This window comes from Mobula birostris, chromosome 8 (genome assembly GCF_030028105.1).
Source record: "Mobula birostris isolate sMobBir1 chromosome 8, sMobBir1.hap1, whole genome shotgun sequence".
NCBI classification, from domain to species: Eukaryota; Metazoa; Chordata; class Chondrichthyes; order Myliobatiformes; family Myliobatidae; genus Mobula; species Mobula birostris.
The window spans coordinates 7,773,479-7,791,297 of NC_092377.1; the positions used below are offsets into that span (position 1 = coordinate 7,773,479).

Consider the following 17,819-nt stretch of genomic DNA (forward strand, 5'->3'; position numbering starts at 1 on the left):
ATCCTGAAAGCGATGCCGTCTGGAGCTATGCGCCTGGTAGGGTCACCCATGGCGGTAAGGTTGAGGGTGAGGTCCCTGACAAAGAACAATCCAGCCAAGACCTCAACGCTGGAACAGGCGAACAAAGTTACTTTGAACTCAACAGCTGTGAAGGCGGATGAAGGCTGCAACAAATCCATGAGCTCCAATCGTCGTGGTTTCCATGCCACTGGAATCAGTTGGTTGATTTGTGAAGTATTGTGTTCTTCTTGGAGTGCAACATCAAGTACACGTTAAACAAATACACGCACAGGCGTCTTCGCTCTGTGGGTCACTTCTTCAGAATGAAGACCATCATCCTCGACCTCGAGGGATAGCCATGACAATGACTTGTGCATGAATCACAAAAGGTTGGTTTGCAGGTGCAGCAGGCTACCAAGAAGGCAGATTGAATGTTGTCCTTCATTGCTAGAGGGATTGAATTTAAGAGCAGGGAGGTAATACAGGGTACTGGTGAGGCCACATCTGGAGTACTGCGTGTAGTTCTGGTCTCCTGACTTGAGGAAGGATATACTACTGACTTTGGAGACAGTGCGGAGGAGGTTCACCAGGTTGATTCCAGAGATGAGGGGGTTAGACTATGAGGAGAGATTGAGCTGCCTGGGACTGTACTCACTGGAATTCAGAAGAATGAGAGGAGATCTTATAGAAAGATAAAATTATGAAAGGGATAGACAAGGTAGAGGCAGGAAAGTTGTTTCCACTGGTAGGTGAGACTGGAACTAGGGAACATGGCCTCAAGATTTGCGGGAGTAGATTTAGGACGGAGATGAGGAGGAACTGCTTTTCCCAGAAAGAGGTGAATCTGTGGAACTCTTCAGCCTCTGTTGGAGGTCCACCAACAGCTGCCAGTCCCTTGCAGAGGTCAGGATGCCGGCAGATGTTCTTCTGGTGGGTATTGGCTGCTCCCCAGCTCTGACAAAGGCAATGGTCTGCTTGGAGGGTCGGGACCGCTTCGCCCACTCAGCTCCTGCGTTGTCTTAAATATACTTAAGACAAGATTGGATAGATTTTTGCATAGGAGGGAAATTAAGGGTTATGGGGAAGAGGTGGGTAGATGGAGATGAGTCTATGGCCAGATCAGCCATGATCTTATTGAATGGCGGAGCAGGCTCGGCGGGCCAGATGACCTACTCCTGCTCTTATTTCTCACGTTCTTTCTTATTAGGAGTAGGCAGTTTAAGTGGCTTTGGCATGGACTAGATGGGCTGAAGGGCCTGTTTCTGTGCTGTACTTCTATATGATTATCTAACCAGAACTGGTAAGTTTGAATCAGTTAATTATTGGTATTGGTTTACAGGAGTGGCATGGTTCAGATACGTCTCTACCAAAGGGAGTGTAAGGCTCTCCTTCCCCCTGCTAGCTTGTAGCCCACCCTCGGGCAAGGTGTCGCATCTGCTTAGCCCCCGATCAGGGTCATGTGAAGCCATGGGAGGAGATGGTGGATGGTTGTATGAGCAGCTGGTGCATATCACAAGTTCTGATTCTACGACCACTGATGCCTGGCAGGCAATCTCTTAGCGAGTTTTATAATGGCTGGGGTTACCAGTCTTGTGAAGGCACTGCCCAGAAGAAGGCAATGGCACTTCTGCAGAAAAATTTGTCAAGATCAATCATAGTCATGGAAAGACCATGATTGTCTCTGTCAATGACACAGCTCATAATGAACGAATAAGCAGATGGTTTAATATTGTCACAGGTGTGTGGGCACATGGCCAAGTGGTTAAGGCATTGGACTAGCGACCTGAAGGTCGTGAGTTCGAGCCCCAGCCATGGCAGTGTGTTGTGTCCTTGAGCAAGGCACTTAACCACACAGTGCTCTGTGATGACACTGGTGCCAAGCTGTATCGGCCCTTGCCCTTCCCTTGGACAACATTGGTGTCGTGGAGAGGGGAGACTTGCAGCATGGGCAACTGCTGGTCTTCCATACAACCTTGCCCAGGCCTGCGCCCTGGAGAGTGAAGACTTTCCAGGCGCAGATCCATGGTCTCGCAAGACTAACGGATGCCAAGAAAGATTGTCTCAGGTACTGAGATAGAGTGAAAAACTTGTCTTCAATACTGTTCATACAGACGGCAGTGCACTGAGGTAGAACACGGGAAAACAATAACAAAATTCAGAATAAAGTGTAACAGCTACAGATAAAGTGCATTGCCAGTAGGCAATAAGGAATAAGGTCATATTGTTGCATTAGAGGACATTTCAGTGACCTATTATAAGCAGGATAGAAGCTGTCCATGAGCCTCAGGCTTTTTGTATCTTTTACCCGATGGAACGGAGAGGAGAATGGAGAATGTCCGGGTGGGTGGGAAGTGAAAAGGTCAGGCAATCCCAGGTATCAGTAGGCAACACACACAAAATGCTGGAGGAACTCAGCAGACCAGGTGGCGTCTATGGAAAACCATATACAGTTGTCGTTTAGTGTTCATCAGGACCAGCATCTGCAGATTTTCTCAGCCAAGTGTGAATCATTGCCCAGTTTTCAGTCCTCTTTTCATGCTCCCTGCCCTCTTGTCCCTGTGCCCATGTTTAGTCTGTCCTCATTTAAATCACCAGTGGTGTTGCTCTCTCCCAGGATGCTCAGTGTTGGCACTGTTACTATGGTAACCACCTTCTCATTGAAAGGTCTCGAGTGCGTGTGGATGTAAAGAGGATGTTTCCTATAGTGGGGCGAGAGGGCACAGGCTCAGAAAAGGGGGATATCCCTTTAGAGGTGAGATGAGGAGGAATTTCTTTAGACAGAGAGTGATGAACCTGGAATTCATTGCCACCGAAGGCTGTGGAAGCCAAGTCATTAGGTACGTTAAAAGCAGAGGTTGATAAGCTCTTGATTAGTCAGGGCATCAAAGGTTGCAGGGAGAAGTTGGGAGAAAGAGGTTGAGGGGCAAGTCAGCCAAGATTGTATGCAGATTAGACTCGATGGGCTGAATGGCCTAATTCTGTTTCTATGTCTCATGCTCCTGGGCTTTCCTTTACCTTCCTGTTGCCCTGTACGGTTAAAGGCAGGAAAGGAGGCAGGATTGGTGAAGTAGAACGCCTCTGATGACACAAACTGAGTGTGCCTCCTCCCATGTCTTGCTTGATGAATTGGTGTGTTTAAACATAAGACATAGGAGCAGAATTTGGCCCTTCAGGTCTACTCCACCATGCTGACTTATTTATTTGGAGATACACCACGGATTAAGCCCTTCCGGCTCTTTGAGCTATGTCGCTTTAGTAACCCCCAACAACCCCAATTTAACCCTAACCTAATAATAAGGACGTTTACAATGACCAATTAATCTACGCGGGTGCATATTTAGACCGAGGGAGGAAACCGGAGGACCCAGAGAAAACTCATGCATTCCACAGACAGACTCCTTAGAGGCCAGAATTGAACCCTGAACTCCGACACCCCAAGCTCCTTCCTAGCGTGTCGCACCAGACAGTCAGCCATTCTTGTCTGGCGCATAGTGTCAGGATTGGATTGGTCTCCTTTCGGATTAACCGGGTCCCGATATGAACGTTCCTGACTCGACCCTTGTTTCTATTTACGAGACTGAGTGGCTAGCTCGACACTCAACCCGGCACGGACGGAGAGTGAGCTCAGGGGGTGGCCCGACTTGGATTCGAACTCAGGAGCCTTCGCTCCGAAGTCCGGCACTGATGCCACTGCGCCATCAGCCAGCCACCCCAAGCTGTAATAGGGTCATGCATTCTTCTGTCTTCTTTCCATGACGCTTGATGCCCTAAATTTTAGTGAATACAGGCCCAGGATCATCAAACACACTTCATATGTTAAATCTTTCATTCCTGGAACCATTCTTATAAACCTCCTCTGGACCATCTCCAATGTCAGCACATCCCTTCTTAGATAAAGGGCCCAGAACTGATCACGGTACTCCAAACATGGTCTGACCAACGCTTTAGGTCTTGATTTTCCCTTGCAGCCTCTCCGCGCGGAAAGGTGAGAGGGAGGAGATGATGGGGCGACCCACGGAGGAGACCAGGATGGAGACCACGGTGGAGACCATCGAATCCACAGAGGAAAGGTCAGTGGTACCTTCCATTTTAGAACAGTGACCCGTAAACCCAGGGCCAGGCTTGGCAACGCACCACCGTAAAGATCACAGAGCAGTACAGGCCCTTTGACCAACCACGTTTATGACAAGTTAAAGTAAATCTCTTTAGCCTGCATATGACCCATATCCCTGCATTCCCTGCTTGTTATTTATCTAGCTATTTATTTATTGAGCTACAGTGCAGAACAGGCCCTCAGAGGCCTTCAAGCCACGCTGCCTAGCAACCCACCGATTTACCCTAGCCTAGACACGCGAAAATTTTACAATGCCTAGTTAACCTACTAACTGGTACGTCTTTGGACTGTGGGAGCAAACTGAAGCCCCCCGGAGGAACCCCAGGCATTCACAGGAAGGACAAACAGACTCGTTACAGGAGGACATTGGAGTTGACCTCCGAGCTCTGACGCCCTGAGGTGTAATAGCGTTGTACTAACTGCTAAGCTACCGTGGCACCCGACCGTCTGTCTGCTACCTCGTTAAACACCACTGCCATATTTGATTCCACCCGCCATCCCCAGCAGCCCATTCCAAATGCTGGAGTATCGGAAGCAAGGATCAAGACACGGTTTCAAACTGTATCAAGAACTGAGCACAAAACAAACGCCAGACGAACTCACTATTAAGGCTTACACTATTAAGGGCCCTGAACCACAGTTCAAGTGTTGCTTAAATACCCAACTACTGAAGCATGATTACCAATTAGCGGGACTGACCTGAACCCTCAAACAGACCGTGTCAGCTACCCGTACTCCGGAGAGGTTGAACGTCTAAATCCCGGAAGCTGGTGTTGCGAGCATCTCATAACAGGCTCGACTTCCACAGCCCCATGAAGACCCACCAGCAGACAACCATACTCTAACCCAGTGAGCACGCCACTGCTGCCAAGGGTACTGTGACACAAGGTGCTTGGCAGGGTGAGTTGTAGAGAGAAGGCTGAAGAAATTCAAGGGCTTGAAAACAGATTTGGTGATTGGGTGAAGACAACACAGTAGCCCAGCGGTTAGTGTAATGCTTTACTGTGCCAGTGATCACTGATCAGGTGAGGGAGGAGAAGATGGTGGCGCAATGTAGTGCACACGGCCGTTCCGAAAGATATCGATATGTGTAACTAGGGGTGCCGTGCACAATCCGGATTTGATGGAGACAGCCGTGAGAAGCGCAGAGGAACATCTGGAGTAACTTCTGAAATGCCTGCTTCGCTGCCGTTGCTACTGTGCGATTATGAATCGCCAGAGACGAAGGCCCCAAATCCTCAGCTTTGCATATCGCTTGTTGCTGGGGCCGGGGTCGAAGCGTTCGGCAGAGATGGTGCTCAGTGCTCGGTGTCGGGAGGTGGTTGGAGGCTCGGAGTTTTCGGACGGACTCGGAGTTGGACTGTGGTCGGATGCTTCCAGGATGCTGCACCGGCAAGTTGGCGGCGCTGGAAATTTACCGTCTGCATGAGATGATGGGACTTTCGAGAGACTTTGAGACTTTTACTGTGCCATGGTCTGTCCTTATCAAATTACGGTATTGCTTTGCACTGTTGTAACTATATGTTATAATTATGTGGTTTTTGTAGGTTTTTAAGTCGGTTTGTCATGAGTTTTCATGATATCATTCTGGAAAAACATTTTGTCATTTCTTAATTCATGCATTACTAAATGACAATAAAAGGGGACTGCGTGTCCTCATAATCATAATAATCATAATTCTTGCCTCAGTCTGGAAGGAGTTTGTACATTCTCCCCTTGTCCGCATGGGTTTCCTCCATGTGCTCCAGTTTCCTCCCACATTCCAAACGCCTGCAGGTTAGGGTTAGTTTGTGTGGACTATAAAGGTGATAGATTTTTGCAAAAGCACCAAATTTAATCTTTTCTTTATATTTTTGCTTCTTGGTATTCTGTCAGCTCCTCGCTTAGAGTCACGTGTTCTGTATCTGTTCCTTTGTATCAACTATAAATAGTGATCATGAAGAAACAAGGTTTTCACTCATTCATGAACCCTGTGGATCGAGAATTACCAAGATTCGATGGCAAGCTGTGTTGGTGGTGGAAGCATGGTCACACTTGTGGGCTGGCCCCAGCTCATCCTCGGACTGTGTTGGTCGTTGACGCAAACGGCGCATCTCGCTGTATGTTTTGATGTGCCTGTGACAAATAAAGCTACTATTTAATCTTTAATCTTCAGATGGACTATATCAGGGAAAGATATGAAGTCAGCCCCTTTGGTGATGCAAAGAAAAAGTGGGGTATTTCATAGTAATGTTTGACGGGGGATAGGAGAAGAAACTTTCCCTCAAGGAGCTGAGAATCTTTGCAATCCTCTCCCCAAGTGATCTGTGGAGGTGTTTTCAAAGTAGATATTGATTGGTGTTGATATTTGAAGTAAGTGTCAGGATGTGGGAGCAGTAAAAGGAAGTATTGTGTTAAAAGGTCAACCATGATGATAGTCAAGTCGAGTTTATTGTCCTGTGCACAAGTACGGTGAGGTAAAGGTACAATGAAAATCTTGCTTCCAGCCGCATCACAGGCACATAGGTACAGACAATGCAGAGAACACAAATTGTGCAGAAACTGTACAACACAGAGATGGATAGAGAGTGTAAAACAAGACACTAGTACAAAAGAAATGATAATCAGAGATACAAACCTCTGGCACCGTTCCTCATGGGTGCCATGATGTCGTGGCAGTTAGTGCGGCAGGATTACAGCTTGGGGCGTTCCAGAGTTTGGTGTTTAGTTTTGGCGCTGTTCTGTAAGAAGACTCTGTGCGTCCAGTGAATGGGCTTTCTGCCCAGGTGCTCCGATTTCCTCCCACAGCCCAAATTCGTACCAGTTAGGTGAATCGGTCATTGTAAATTGTCCCGTGGTTAGGTTAGGATTAATTAGGGTCGTGGGGTTGCTGGGGCAGCATGGCTCGAAGGCCCAGAAGGGCCTAAAGAACCATAGAACACTACAGCACAGAACACAGGCCATTCGTCCCTTCTAGTCTGTGCTGAAACATTATTCCGCTAGTCCCATTGACCTGCATCCAGTCCAGACCTCTCCCATCCATGTATCTATCCAATTTATTCTCAAAATTTAAGAGTGAGCCCGCATTTACCACGTCAGATGTCAGCTTGTTCCACACTCCCACCACTCTCTGAGTGAAGAAGTTCCCCCTAATGTTCCCCCTAAACCTTTCCCCTTTCACCCTAAAGCCATGTCCTCTCGTATTTATCTCTCCTAATCTAAGTGGAAAGAGCCTATTCACATTTATTCTGTCTATACTCCTTATAATTTTGTAAACCTCTATCAAATCTCCCCTCATTCTACTATGCTCCAAGGGATAAAGTCCTAACCTGTTCAATCTTTCCCTGTTCCCTGAAGACCCGGCAACTTCCTAGTAAATCTTCGCTGCACTCTTTCAATCTTACTGCTATCCTTCCTATAGTTAGGTGACCAGAACTGTACACATTACTCCAAATCTGGTCTCACCAATGTTTTATACAACCTCCCCATAACATCCCAACTCCTATACTCGATACTTTGATTTATGAATGCCAGGATGCCAAAAGTCTTCTTTACTACCCCGTCTACCTGTGACGCCACTTTCAGGGAATTATGTATCTAATCTCCCAGATCCCTTTGTTCCTCTGCATTCCTCAGTGCCCTACCATTTACTGTGTATGTCCTATCTTGATTTGTCCTTCCAAAATGCAAAATGCCTACTCTGTGTTCCATTGCTAAATAAATAAATAATCAATAAGGAGATTCTGCAGATTCTGGGAATCCAGAGCAACACACACTGAATGCTGGAGGAAGTTGACCATTCTGGCTTCTGTCCCCTTCCTTCCCAGCCCTGATAAAGTGTCGCAGCCTGAACTGTGAACTGATTTTTATCAAGATGGCACCAATCTGCAGTCTCTGCCGAGATCGTGGCTCTGACTTAGCCGCTTTTCAAGTTACTCGGCCTGGTTTTCAGGGCAGAGAAGAGAGTTAGAGGACAGGGTAAGGTTTTGAGACAGTAATGGGGGGTAAGAACAGGGATCTGGAGGAGTTACAGGCCAGGCTGCTGCTTTGCGTTTGACATCCAACGATGTGGAGGGTTGTCAAAGGGCTTCTGCAGTCCAGGCTGCTGCCCTGCACTCGAAGGCCAGTGATGTGGATGTGGAACATAGGATATCTGGAGTCTGTGCCTCTGCTTTGCGCTTGGGGGCCAAGCAACATGGCTGCTTTATCAGAGGCAGACGAGGCAGATCTCAAGTGTTTATCGCAGTGAAACTTAAAATTAATAGCAAATACACCCGATGAAGTTATCCGACTGGGAGCTTTTACGATTTTCAGAATGCATCAGGCCGTGAACTCTGGTGAGGAAGGAGGTGGTGGCGTATGCTTTTTAGTCAATTCTCGTTGGTGTACGAACATTGGGGTTCTGTCGACTTCATGTTCCCCGACTTATAACACCATATGATTAAATGTAGACCATTTTATTTGCCCCAGGAGTTCTCATCTGTGATTCTGTCTGCAGTCTATATACCACCAACAGCTGATTATAAGCAAGCACATTTCAAATTATAGTCGGTGACTTTACAGGCCTGTTTGAAGAAAACTCTGCTCAATTATCACTAGCACAAAACCTGTTGCACCAGAGGTCCCAACACACTAGACCACTGCTACACTACGATAAGGAATGCCTATCGTTGCTTCCTGAGGCTGCATTTTGACAAGTCGGATCATTTGGCTGCACTCCTACGACCTACATACAGAGCCTGAAGAGCAAGGCTCCAGAGATCAAGACCATAAGACATTAAGACATAGAAGCAGAATTAGGCCATTTGGTCCATCGAGTCTGCTTCACCATTCAATCATGGCTGATCCTTATTTTTCCTTCTCCTCAACCCCAGTTCCCAGCCTTCTTCCCGTAAACTTTGTTGCCATGTGCTATCAATCTGCTGCCTTAAATACATCCAGCAACCTGGCCTCCACAGCTGCACGTCGCAACAAATTCCACAAATTCACCACCTTTTGGCTAAAGAAATTTCTCTACATCTCTGTTTTAAAAGGGCACCCCTCTATCCTGAGGCTGTGCCCCCTTGTCCTAAACTCTCCCAGCATGGGAATCATCCTTTCCACATCTTATTCTGTCTAGGCCTTTCAACATTTAAAAGGTTTTAATGAGATCCCCTCTCATCCTTCTGAATTCCAGCGAGTACAGACCCAGAACAATCAAACATTCCACGTATGATAAACCTTTCATTCCTGGCATCATCCTTGTGAACCTTCTCTGGACCCTCTCCAATGCCAGCACATCTTCTCCAAGATAAGGGGCCCAAAACTAGTCACAATATTCAAGGTGAGGCCTCACCAGTGCCTTATAAAGCCTCAGCATCACATCCCTGCTCTTGTATTCCAAACCTCTTGAAATTAATGCTAACATGGCATTTGCCTTCCTCACCACCGACTCAACCTGCAAGTTAACCTTCAGGGTGTTCTGCACAAGGACTCCCAAGTCCCTTTGCTTCTCAGTTTTTTGGATATTCTTCTCGTTTAGAAAACAGTCCACACATTTATTTCTACTACCAAAGTGCATGACCATGCATTTTCCAACATTGTATTTCATTTGCCACTTTTTTGCCCCTTCTCCTCGTCTAAGTCTTTCTGCATCCTACCTGTTTCCTCAACAGCACCTGCCCATCCACCAATCATTGTATCCTCTGCAACTTGGCAACAAAGCCACCTATTCCATCATCTAATACAGCATAAAAATAAGTGGGCCCAACACCGACCCCTGCAGAACACCACTAATCACTGGTAGCCAACCAGAAAAGGATCCTTTTATTCCCACTCACTGCCTCCTACCAATCAGCCAATGCTCTAACCATGTTGGTAACTTTCCTGTAATACCATGGGCTGGTAACTTATCAAAGGCCTTCTGTACGTCCAAATATACAACATTCACTGCATCCCCTTTACCTATCCTACTTGTAATCTCCTCAAAGAATTCCAACAGGTTCATCAGGCAGGATTTTCCCTGAAGGAAACCATGCTGACTTTGTACTATCTTGTTCTGTGTCACCAAGTACTCCATTACCTCATCCTTAACAATTGACTCTTAACATCTTCCCAACCACTGAGGTCAGGCTAACTGGTCTATAATTTCCTTTCTGCTACTTTCCTCCTTTCTTAAAGAGAGGAGGAACATTTGTAATTTTCTGGTTCTCTGGCACTATGCCAAAGTCCAATGATTTTTGAAAGATCAGTTCTATTGCCACCATAATCTCTAACGCTACCTCTTCCAGAACCCCAAGGTGCAGTTCCTCTGGTCCGGGTGACTTGTGTACCTTTAGGTCTTTTAGCATTTTTCTTGGTCTCGGCCTGAAACGTCGACTGTACCTTTCCTAGAGATGCTGTCTGGCCTGCTGCATTCACCAGCAACTTTGATGTGTGTTGCTTGAATTTCCAGCATCTACAGAATTCCTGTTGTTTGCACCCACTTCTCTTCCTTTACACGCTACATCTAAGACAACTTAAGAGGTGGTCGAGGGAGGCAGAGGAATGGTTACAGGATTGCCTTGAGTCATTGGGCTGGGCTGTTTCAGGCACTTGTCTGAGAATCTGAGTGACGATACCAGGGTTGTAATAGACTTTATTAAAACAGCTTTAGATGAGTTTTTTTTGTACGTCGCATCTGGAGTTTCTCCGGTTAGCGGACGATTTCCCTCCACGCCTCTCTGATGTCGTGGGGAACTGCGTACGAGGCAAGTTACAGCAGTGGTTTGCCATTGCCTTCTGCTGTAGATGAGTGTATCCCCTTGAAGTTGTTTGGGGTTTACCCCAATCAGAGGCCCTGGATGAGCCATGAAATCTGGAATTTGCTGAGAGCCAGGTTAGAGGCATTCAAGTCTGGAGATCTGGAATGCTACAAAGGGTGCAGGTATGAACTCCGGATAGCCACCTCAGTGGTGAAGTGGAGATTCTGGACTAGACTGAAACCAACAAGGGATGCTCGACAGCTGAGGCAGGGATTGAATGCCATAACCTACAGATCTAAAGCTTGCGACACAGGGGACAGCAAAGCGTTGCTTCCAGATGAGCCCAATATCTTCTATGGTTGTTCTGACCACCAGACCAGAGAGGAACCATTGTGCAGCCCCATGTCTCCCAATGATCCTTTGGTATCCGAAGATGACGTGTAGGCTGCCTTCAGGACAGTGAGTCCAAGGAAAGCATCCGGTCCGGATGGAGTGCCTGGTTGAGTACTGAATTCCTGTGCTGACCAGCTGGCTGGTGTGTTCACCAATATTTCAACCTCTTGCTCTGGCAGTGTGTGGTACCCACCTGCTTCAAGCAGGCTCCAATCATACTGGTGCCCAAAAAAAAGAGTGTGGTAACTGGTCTCAATGACTTCCACCCAGTGTCACTTACATCCACAGTGATGAAGTGTTTTGAGAGGCTGGGGTTGGAACACGTCAGCTCCTGTCTGGGTTGCTGCTTGGATCGGCTCCAATTTGGCTACCGAATCAACAGGCCTACAGCTGATGCTATGTCACTGGCTTTCCACACAACCCTGGAACATCTGGACAACAAAAATGCATACATCAGGATGCTCCTTATCAATTACGGCTCAGCATTTAATGTCATCATCCTCTCAAAACTAATCAGTAAACTCCAAGACCTGGGCCCCTGTAGCCCCTTGTCCAATTGGATCCTGGATTTCTTCTCTTGCAGATCACTATCACTTCAGATTGGGAAAAACATCTCTTCTACAATCTCCATCAGCACAGCAGCCTCCTGCTCTACTTACCTTACACCTATGACCATGTGCCTAAGTACAACTCCAACACTATATACAAATTTGCTGACATCACCACTGTTGTGGGCTGTATCAAAGGGAGTGATGAATCAGCGTACAGGAGGGAGATTGAAAATTTGGCTGAGTGGTGTAATAACAATAGCCTCTCACTCAACTTCAGTAAGACCAAGGAATTGATAGTAGGCTTCAGGAAGGGGAAACCAGAGGTCTACGAGCAAGGAATCATCAGAGGATCAGAGGTGGAGAGGGTCAGTAACTTCAAATTCCTGGGTGTCACTGTCTCAGACGACCTGTCCTGGATCCATCATATAAATATAATTGGAAAGAAAGCACCACTATGCCTGTACTTCCTCAGGAATCTGCAGAAATTCGGCATCAAAAACCATGGCAAACTTCTATAGATGTGTGGTGGAAAGTGTGCTGACTGGCTGGATTATTGCCTGATATGGGAACACCAATGCCTTTGAGCGGAAAATCCTGTAAATGGTACTGGATTTGCCCAGCACATCAAGGGTAAACCCCTCCCAACCACTGAGCACATCTACATGAATCTTTGCTGGAGGAAAGCGGCATCTGTCGTCAAACATCCTTATCACCCAAGCCATGCTCTTTCTCACTGCTGACATCAGGTAGAAAGTAAAAGTGTCTCAGGATTCACACCACCAGGTTCATGAACAATTACTACCTCTCAACCATCAGGTTTTTGGAAAAAGAGGATAACTACACTCACTTTATTTCTAGTGTTCCCACAACCAATAGTTTCACTATGAGGACACTTGATCCTGTTTACAGTTACTGTTCTATAGATTTGCTAAGCTTGCCAGCAGGAAAAAGAATCTCAGGGATGGATATGGTGACACGTATGTTCTCTGATAAGTTTTCCTTGAGCTTTGACATGTACGGATGACAAAGGACATCCGTGGAGGTCAGTGATACCTGGGATCGGATGTCTGTGCAAGCAGGGGGCAAGTGGGCTGGTGTGGAGACGAGTCTGGAGTTCGAGCTCGGAGTGTGGGCTTCCAACGTTAGCAGATCCATGTGCCGATACTGAAAATAGAAGCCCACGGGTCAATTCGTAGCCCAGTGGCCGAAGCAGAGACTGGTGGCTGGACACTTGTCCTGGAGTTGGAGGGCTGTCCATGTGGGTAGGGGGATGGGTGGTAGGGAGGAACGGAGTTGCTCTGTGCTTTCCAATGAGCATTGCAGGCATACCATGTTGGTGCCGGAATGTGTGGTAAGACTTGTGGCCCCCAGCACATCCCAAGGTTGTACTGGTTGTTAACGCAAATGACTCATTTCAGTTTATTTGAAGTACATGTTCATTTGAAAACAAAGGAGCCAGTTGTGGATTACAGGAGGAATGGAGAACGGCTAACCCCTATTGACATCAATGGATCTGGGGTTGAGAGGGTGAACAGCTTTAAGTTCCTTGGTATCCACATCACCGAGGATCTCACGTGGTCTGTACGTACCGGCTGTGTGGTAAAAAAGGCACAACAGCGCCTCTTTTACCTCAGACGGTTGAGGAAGTTTGGAATGGGCCCCCAAATCCTAAGAACTTTCTACAGGGGCACAATTGAGAGCATCCTGACTGGCTGCATCACTGCCTGGTATGGGAACTGTACTTCCCTCAATCGCAGGACTCTGCAGAGTGTGGTGTGGACAGCCCAGCACATCTGTAGTTGTGAACTTTCCATGATTCAGGACATTTACAAAGACAGGTGTGAAGAAAAGGGTCTGAAGGATCACTGGGGACCCGAGTCACCCCAACCACAATCTATTCCAGCTGCTACCATCCAGGAAACAGTACCGCAGCATAAAAGCCAGGACCAACAGGCTCCGGGACAGCGTCTTCCACCAGGCCATCGGATTGATGAACTCATGCTGATCTGAGTGTATTTCTATGGTACATTGACAGTTCTATTTATTATAAATTATTACAAATTACAATGATTGCACGTTACACATTGAGATGGAGACATAACGTAAAGATTTTTACTCTTCATGTATGTGAAGGATGTAAGAAAGTCAATTCAATTCAATTCATGTGATAAATAAGTTGTGGTCCATATAGTGTCCATGACATGGGTAGGATGAGTGACTCGATTCTACATAGGGAGTTCAGGGAGTTAGGTGCTAAATTAAAGGCAGGACCTCCAGGGCTGTGACTTCAGGATTGCTTCCTATGCCACGAGCTAGTGAGGCCAGAAATAGGAAGATTATACAGTTTAATAGGTGGCTAAGGAGTTGGTGTAGGAGGGAGGGGACAAGATTTTTGGATGATCCTCTTACAGGGGAGGTCGTTGTCGTCGTGGCTATCCCTCGAGGTTGAGGATGATGGTCTTCATTCTGTTGATCTACTTATGGGCTCTCAAGTGGCTTATGAGTCCAATCTTGGCTTTGAAAGTTCTTCTGCATTCAGGACAGGTAGTTCCAGATGGCAGATCAGGCTTTGATTGTTGCTGCCTCTCTTTCCATTTTCTTCTCTATTCTTCTAATTCTGCACATCTGTTGGCTTGGAAAGTTGCTGTTCCTTCTCGGATGATGGCTTGCCAGAGTTTCCTGTCCTTGGCATTGGTTTCCCAATTGTTGATGTTGATGTCACATTTATTCATGTTGGCTTTTAAGATGTCTTTGAATCTCTTCTGTTGTCCGCCTCTTTTAAGTTTGCCTTCTTTAAGCTGGGAGTAGAAGATTTGTTTCGGCAGACGTTCGTCTTTCATCCAAACAACATGACCGCTCCATCTTAGTTGGTTCTTGATGACGTAGACTTCAATGCTTGTTGTTTTTGCTTCATTTAGCACACTGACGTTGGTTCTTCTATCTTCCCAGCTGATATTTAAGACGTTTCGAAGACAGCATTGATGAAACTTTTCAAGTGCCTTCAGATGTCGTCGGTATGTTGTCTAGGTTTCTGATGCATACGGGAGCGTTGGAATTACCACTACTTTGTACACTAACATTTTGGTGTCTATTTGGATGTCACGATCATGAAAAACTCTTGTTCGGAGATGTCCAAAAGCTGTTCCAGCACATTTAAGATGATGTTGGATCTCGTCATTAAGGTTGACATTGGAGGAGAGGAAGATACGGAAAGTGGTCTATGTTTTCCACGGTTGTTTCGCCAAGTCGAATTGTTGGTTCTATCCGATTTGTCCCAATTGGTGACGGTTGATAGATGATCTGAGTCTTCTTGGAATTGATGGTAAGTCCAAGTTTCGTGTATGCACGGCTGAAGGCAGTCAGAATCTGTTGTAGGTGGTTTTCTGAAAGAGCTGCAACACTGTTGTCATCTGCGTACTGGAACTCGATGAGGGAACTCATGGATGTCTTCTTTTGGATTTGAGACGGGCAAGATTGAAAAGTCTGCCATCTGTTCTGTAGACAATTTTGATTCCTGGGGGTAGGTCGTCCTTGATAATGTGGATGATTGTCGCATTGAAGATAGTGAACAAATTTGGGGCAATCACGCATCCCTGTTTTACTCTTGATCTAACTTGAAAAGACTCACAGTTACTGCTGCTGACCATGACTGTGACAAGTATGCCATCATGGAGGAGTCTCAGGATTCGAATGTACTTTTCAGGGCATCCATAGGTGGATAGGACATCCCATAGGAGTTCCCTTGATACCGAGTCAAAGGCTTTGGTGAGGTCGATGAATGCCACGTGCAAAGGTTGAAGCTGTTCACGAAATTTTTCTTGTAGTTGTCGCATTGTGAAGATCATGTTGATTGCTCCACGTGACGGACTAAAACCGGCTTGTGTCTCCGGAAGAATCTTCTCGGCTAAAGGCTTGAGCCAGTTGTTCATGATGCGGGTGAGGATCTTCCCTGCTGTTGCTAACAGGGAAATTCCACCGCGACAAGGTGACAATCCACGGAGAAGTCCAGGGAAGGTAGGACCTGTACAGAAGGGGCAGTTTGCACCTGAACTGGAGAGTGACTAATATCCTAGCAGGAAGGTTTGTTAATGCTACACAGTGAGGTTTAAGCTACCGCTACAGGGGGTTAGGAACTAGAGTGCCAGAACAGTTAGTGGAGAGGTTGTAGAGGCAGATGTTGGTAAGACCTCAGACAAAGTTAGGAAACCAAAGGTTGACCCAAGTGTGACAAAATTGAAAAGGGTAAATACAGTACTGAAGGTATTGTATCTGAATGAATGCAGTATATGGAATAGGGTAGATGAACTTGTAGCACAGTAGCAGATTGGCAAGTATGATGCTGTTGACATCACTGAATCATGGGTGAAAGATTATAGCAAGGAGCTTAATATCCAAGGATACACATTGTATCAAAAGGTTAGGCACATAGGCAGAAGGACGGCGTTGCTCTGTTGGTAGAAAATGAAAGAAGGGTCGGAAGGTGTTCAATCATTATAGTAGAGCTAAGGAACTAAAAAGGTAAAAAGACCCTGATGGGGGGAGTTGTGTATAGATCTCTAAATAGTAGTAAGGATGTGGCCTACAAATTACAATGGGAGATAGGAAATGCATGTCAAAAGGGCAATGTCACAACAGTCATGAGGGACTTCAATGTGCAGGTAGGTTGGGAAAATCATGTTGGTGCTGGATTACAAGAGGGGGAATTTCTAGAATGCCTACGAGATGGCTTTTTAGAGCAGCTCGTGGTTAAGCCAACTAGAGGATCGGCTATTCTGTGTTGGGAGTTGAGCAATGAACATGAAGTGATTAGAGGGTTATCCTAATATGATCAAATTCACCTGGAAATTTGAGAAGGTGAAGCTAAAGTCAGATGTATGAGTATTGCAGTGCAATAAAGGGAGTTAAGGAGGCAAGAGAGAGGAGCTGGGCAGAATTGATTGGAAAAGAACACTGGCAGGTATGTCAGCAGAGCAACAATGGCTGGAATTTCTGGAAGCAATTTGGAAGGCACAGGATATGTACGTATCAAAGAGGAAGAAGTATATCTAAAAACAAGATGACACAGCCGTGGTTAACAAGAGATGTCAAAGCTAACATAAAAACCAAAAGGAGGGCATATAATAGAGCAAAAATTAGTGGGAAGTTAGAGAACTGGGAAGCTTTTAAAAGCCAACAGAAGACAATGAGAAAAGTCATTAAAAAGGTAAAGATGGAATACAAAAGTAAGCTAGCCAATAATATTAAAGAGGATACCGTGAGTTTCTTCAGATACATAAAGTGTAAAAGAGCGGCGAGAATGGATATCGGACTGCTGGAAAATGATGCTGGAGAGGTAGTAATGGGGGAACAATGAAATAGTGGATGAACTGTGTAAATATTTTGTGTTAGTCTTCACTTTACAAGACACCTGCAGTAAGGGGGAAGTTCGATGGGTCGGGGGGCATGAAGTGTGTAAAGTTATCAAAACTAGACAGAAGGTTCTTTGGAAACTGGAAGGTCTGAAAGTAGATATATCACCTGGACCAGATAGTGTACACCTCACTGAAAAGATTGTGGAGGCATTAGTAATGATCTTTCAAGAATCACTAGATTCTAGCATGGTTCCAGAACACTGAAAAATTGCAAATGTCACTCCAGTTTTCAAGAAGGGAGAGAGGCAGAAGAATGGAAACTATAGGTCAGTTAGTCTGACTCAGTGGTTGGGAATATGTTGGAGTTGATTATTAAGGATGTGGTTTTGGGGTACTTGGAGGCACATAATAAAATAGACCGTAGTCAACATTGTTTCCTCAAGGGAAAATTTTGCCTGACAAATCTGTTGAAATTCTTTGAAGAAATAACAAGCAGGACATACAAAGAAGAATTGGTTGATGTTGTGTACCTGAATTTTCAGAAGGCCTTTGTCAAGGTGCCACACATGGGGCTGCTTAACAAGCTACGAGCCCATCATATCACAGGAAAGATTCTAGCATGGATAAAGAAGTGGCTGATTGGCAGGAGGCAAAGAGTGGGAATAAAGGGTGCACTGGGAATATCTGTTTTCCCAGGGCAGAAATGTCT

The 17,819-nt window shown here is 46.0% G+C and overlaps 1 protein-coding gene across 1 annotated transcript in view; it reads left to right on the forward strand.

Moving 5' to 3' along the window:
• The window catches only part of LOC140201983 (regulator of G-protein signaling 17-like), a 132,997-nt gene that overhangs the window by 74,615 nt on the left and 40,563 nt on the right, over positions 1–17,819 (forward strand). Inside the window, exon 3 of the mRNA XM_072266850.1 lies at positions 3,969–4,070. Within this exon, the coding sequence (XP_072122951.1) occupies positions 3,969–4,070 (102 nt within the window). The remainder of the gene's footprint in view (positions 1–3,968; positions 4,071–17,819) is intronic.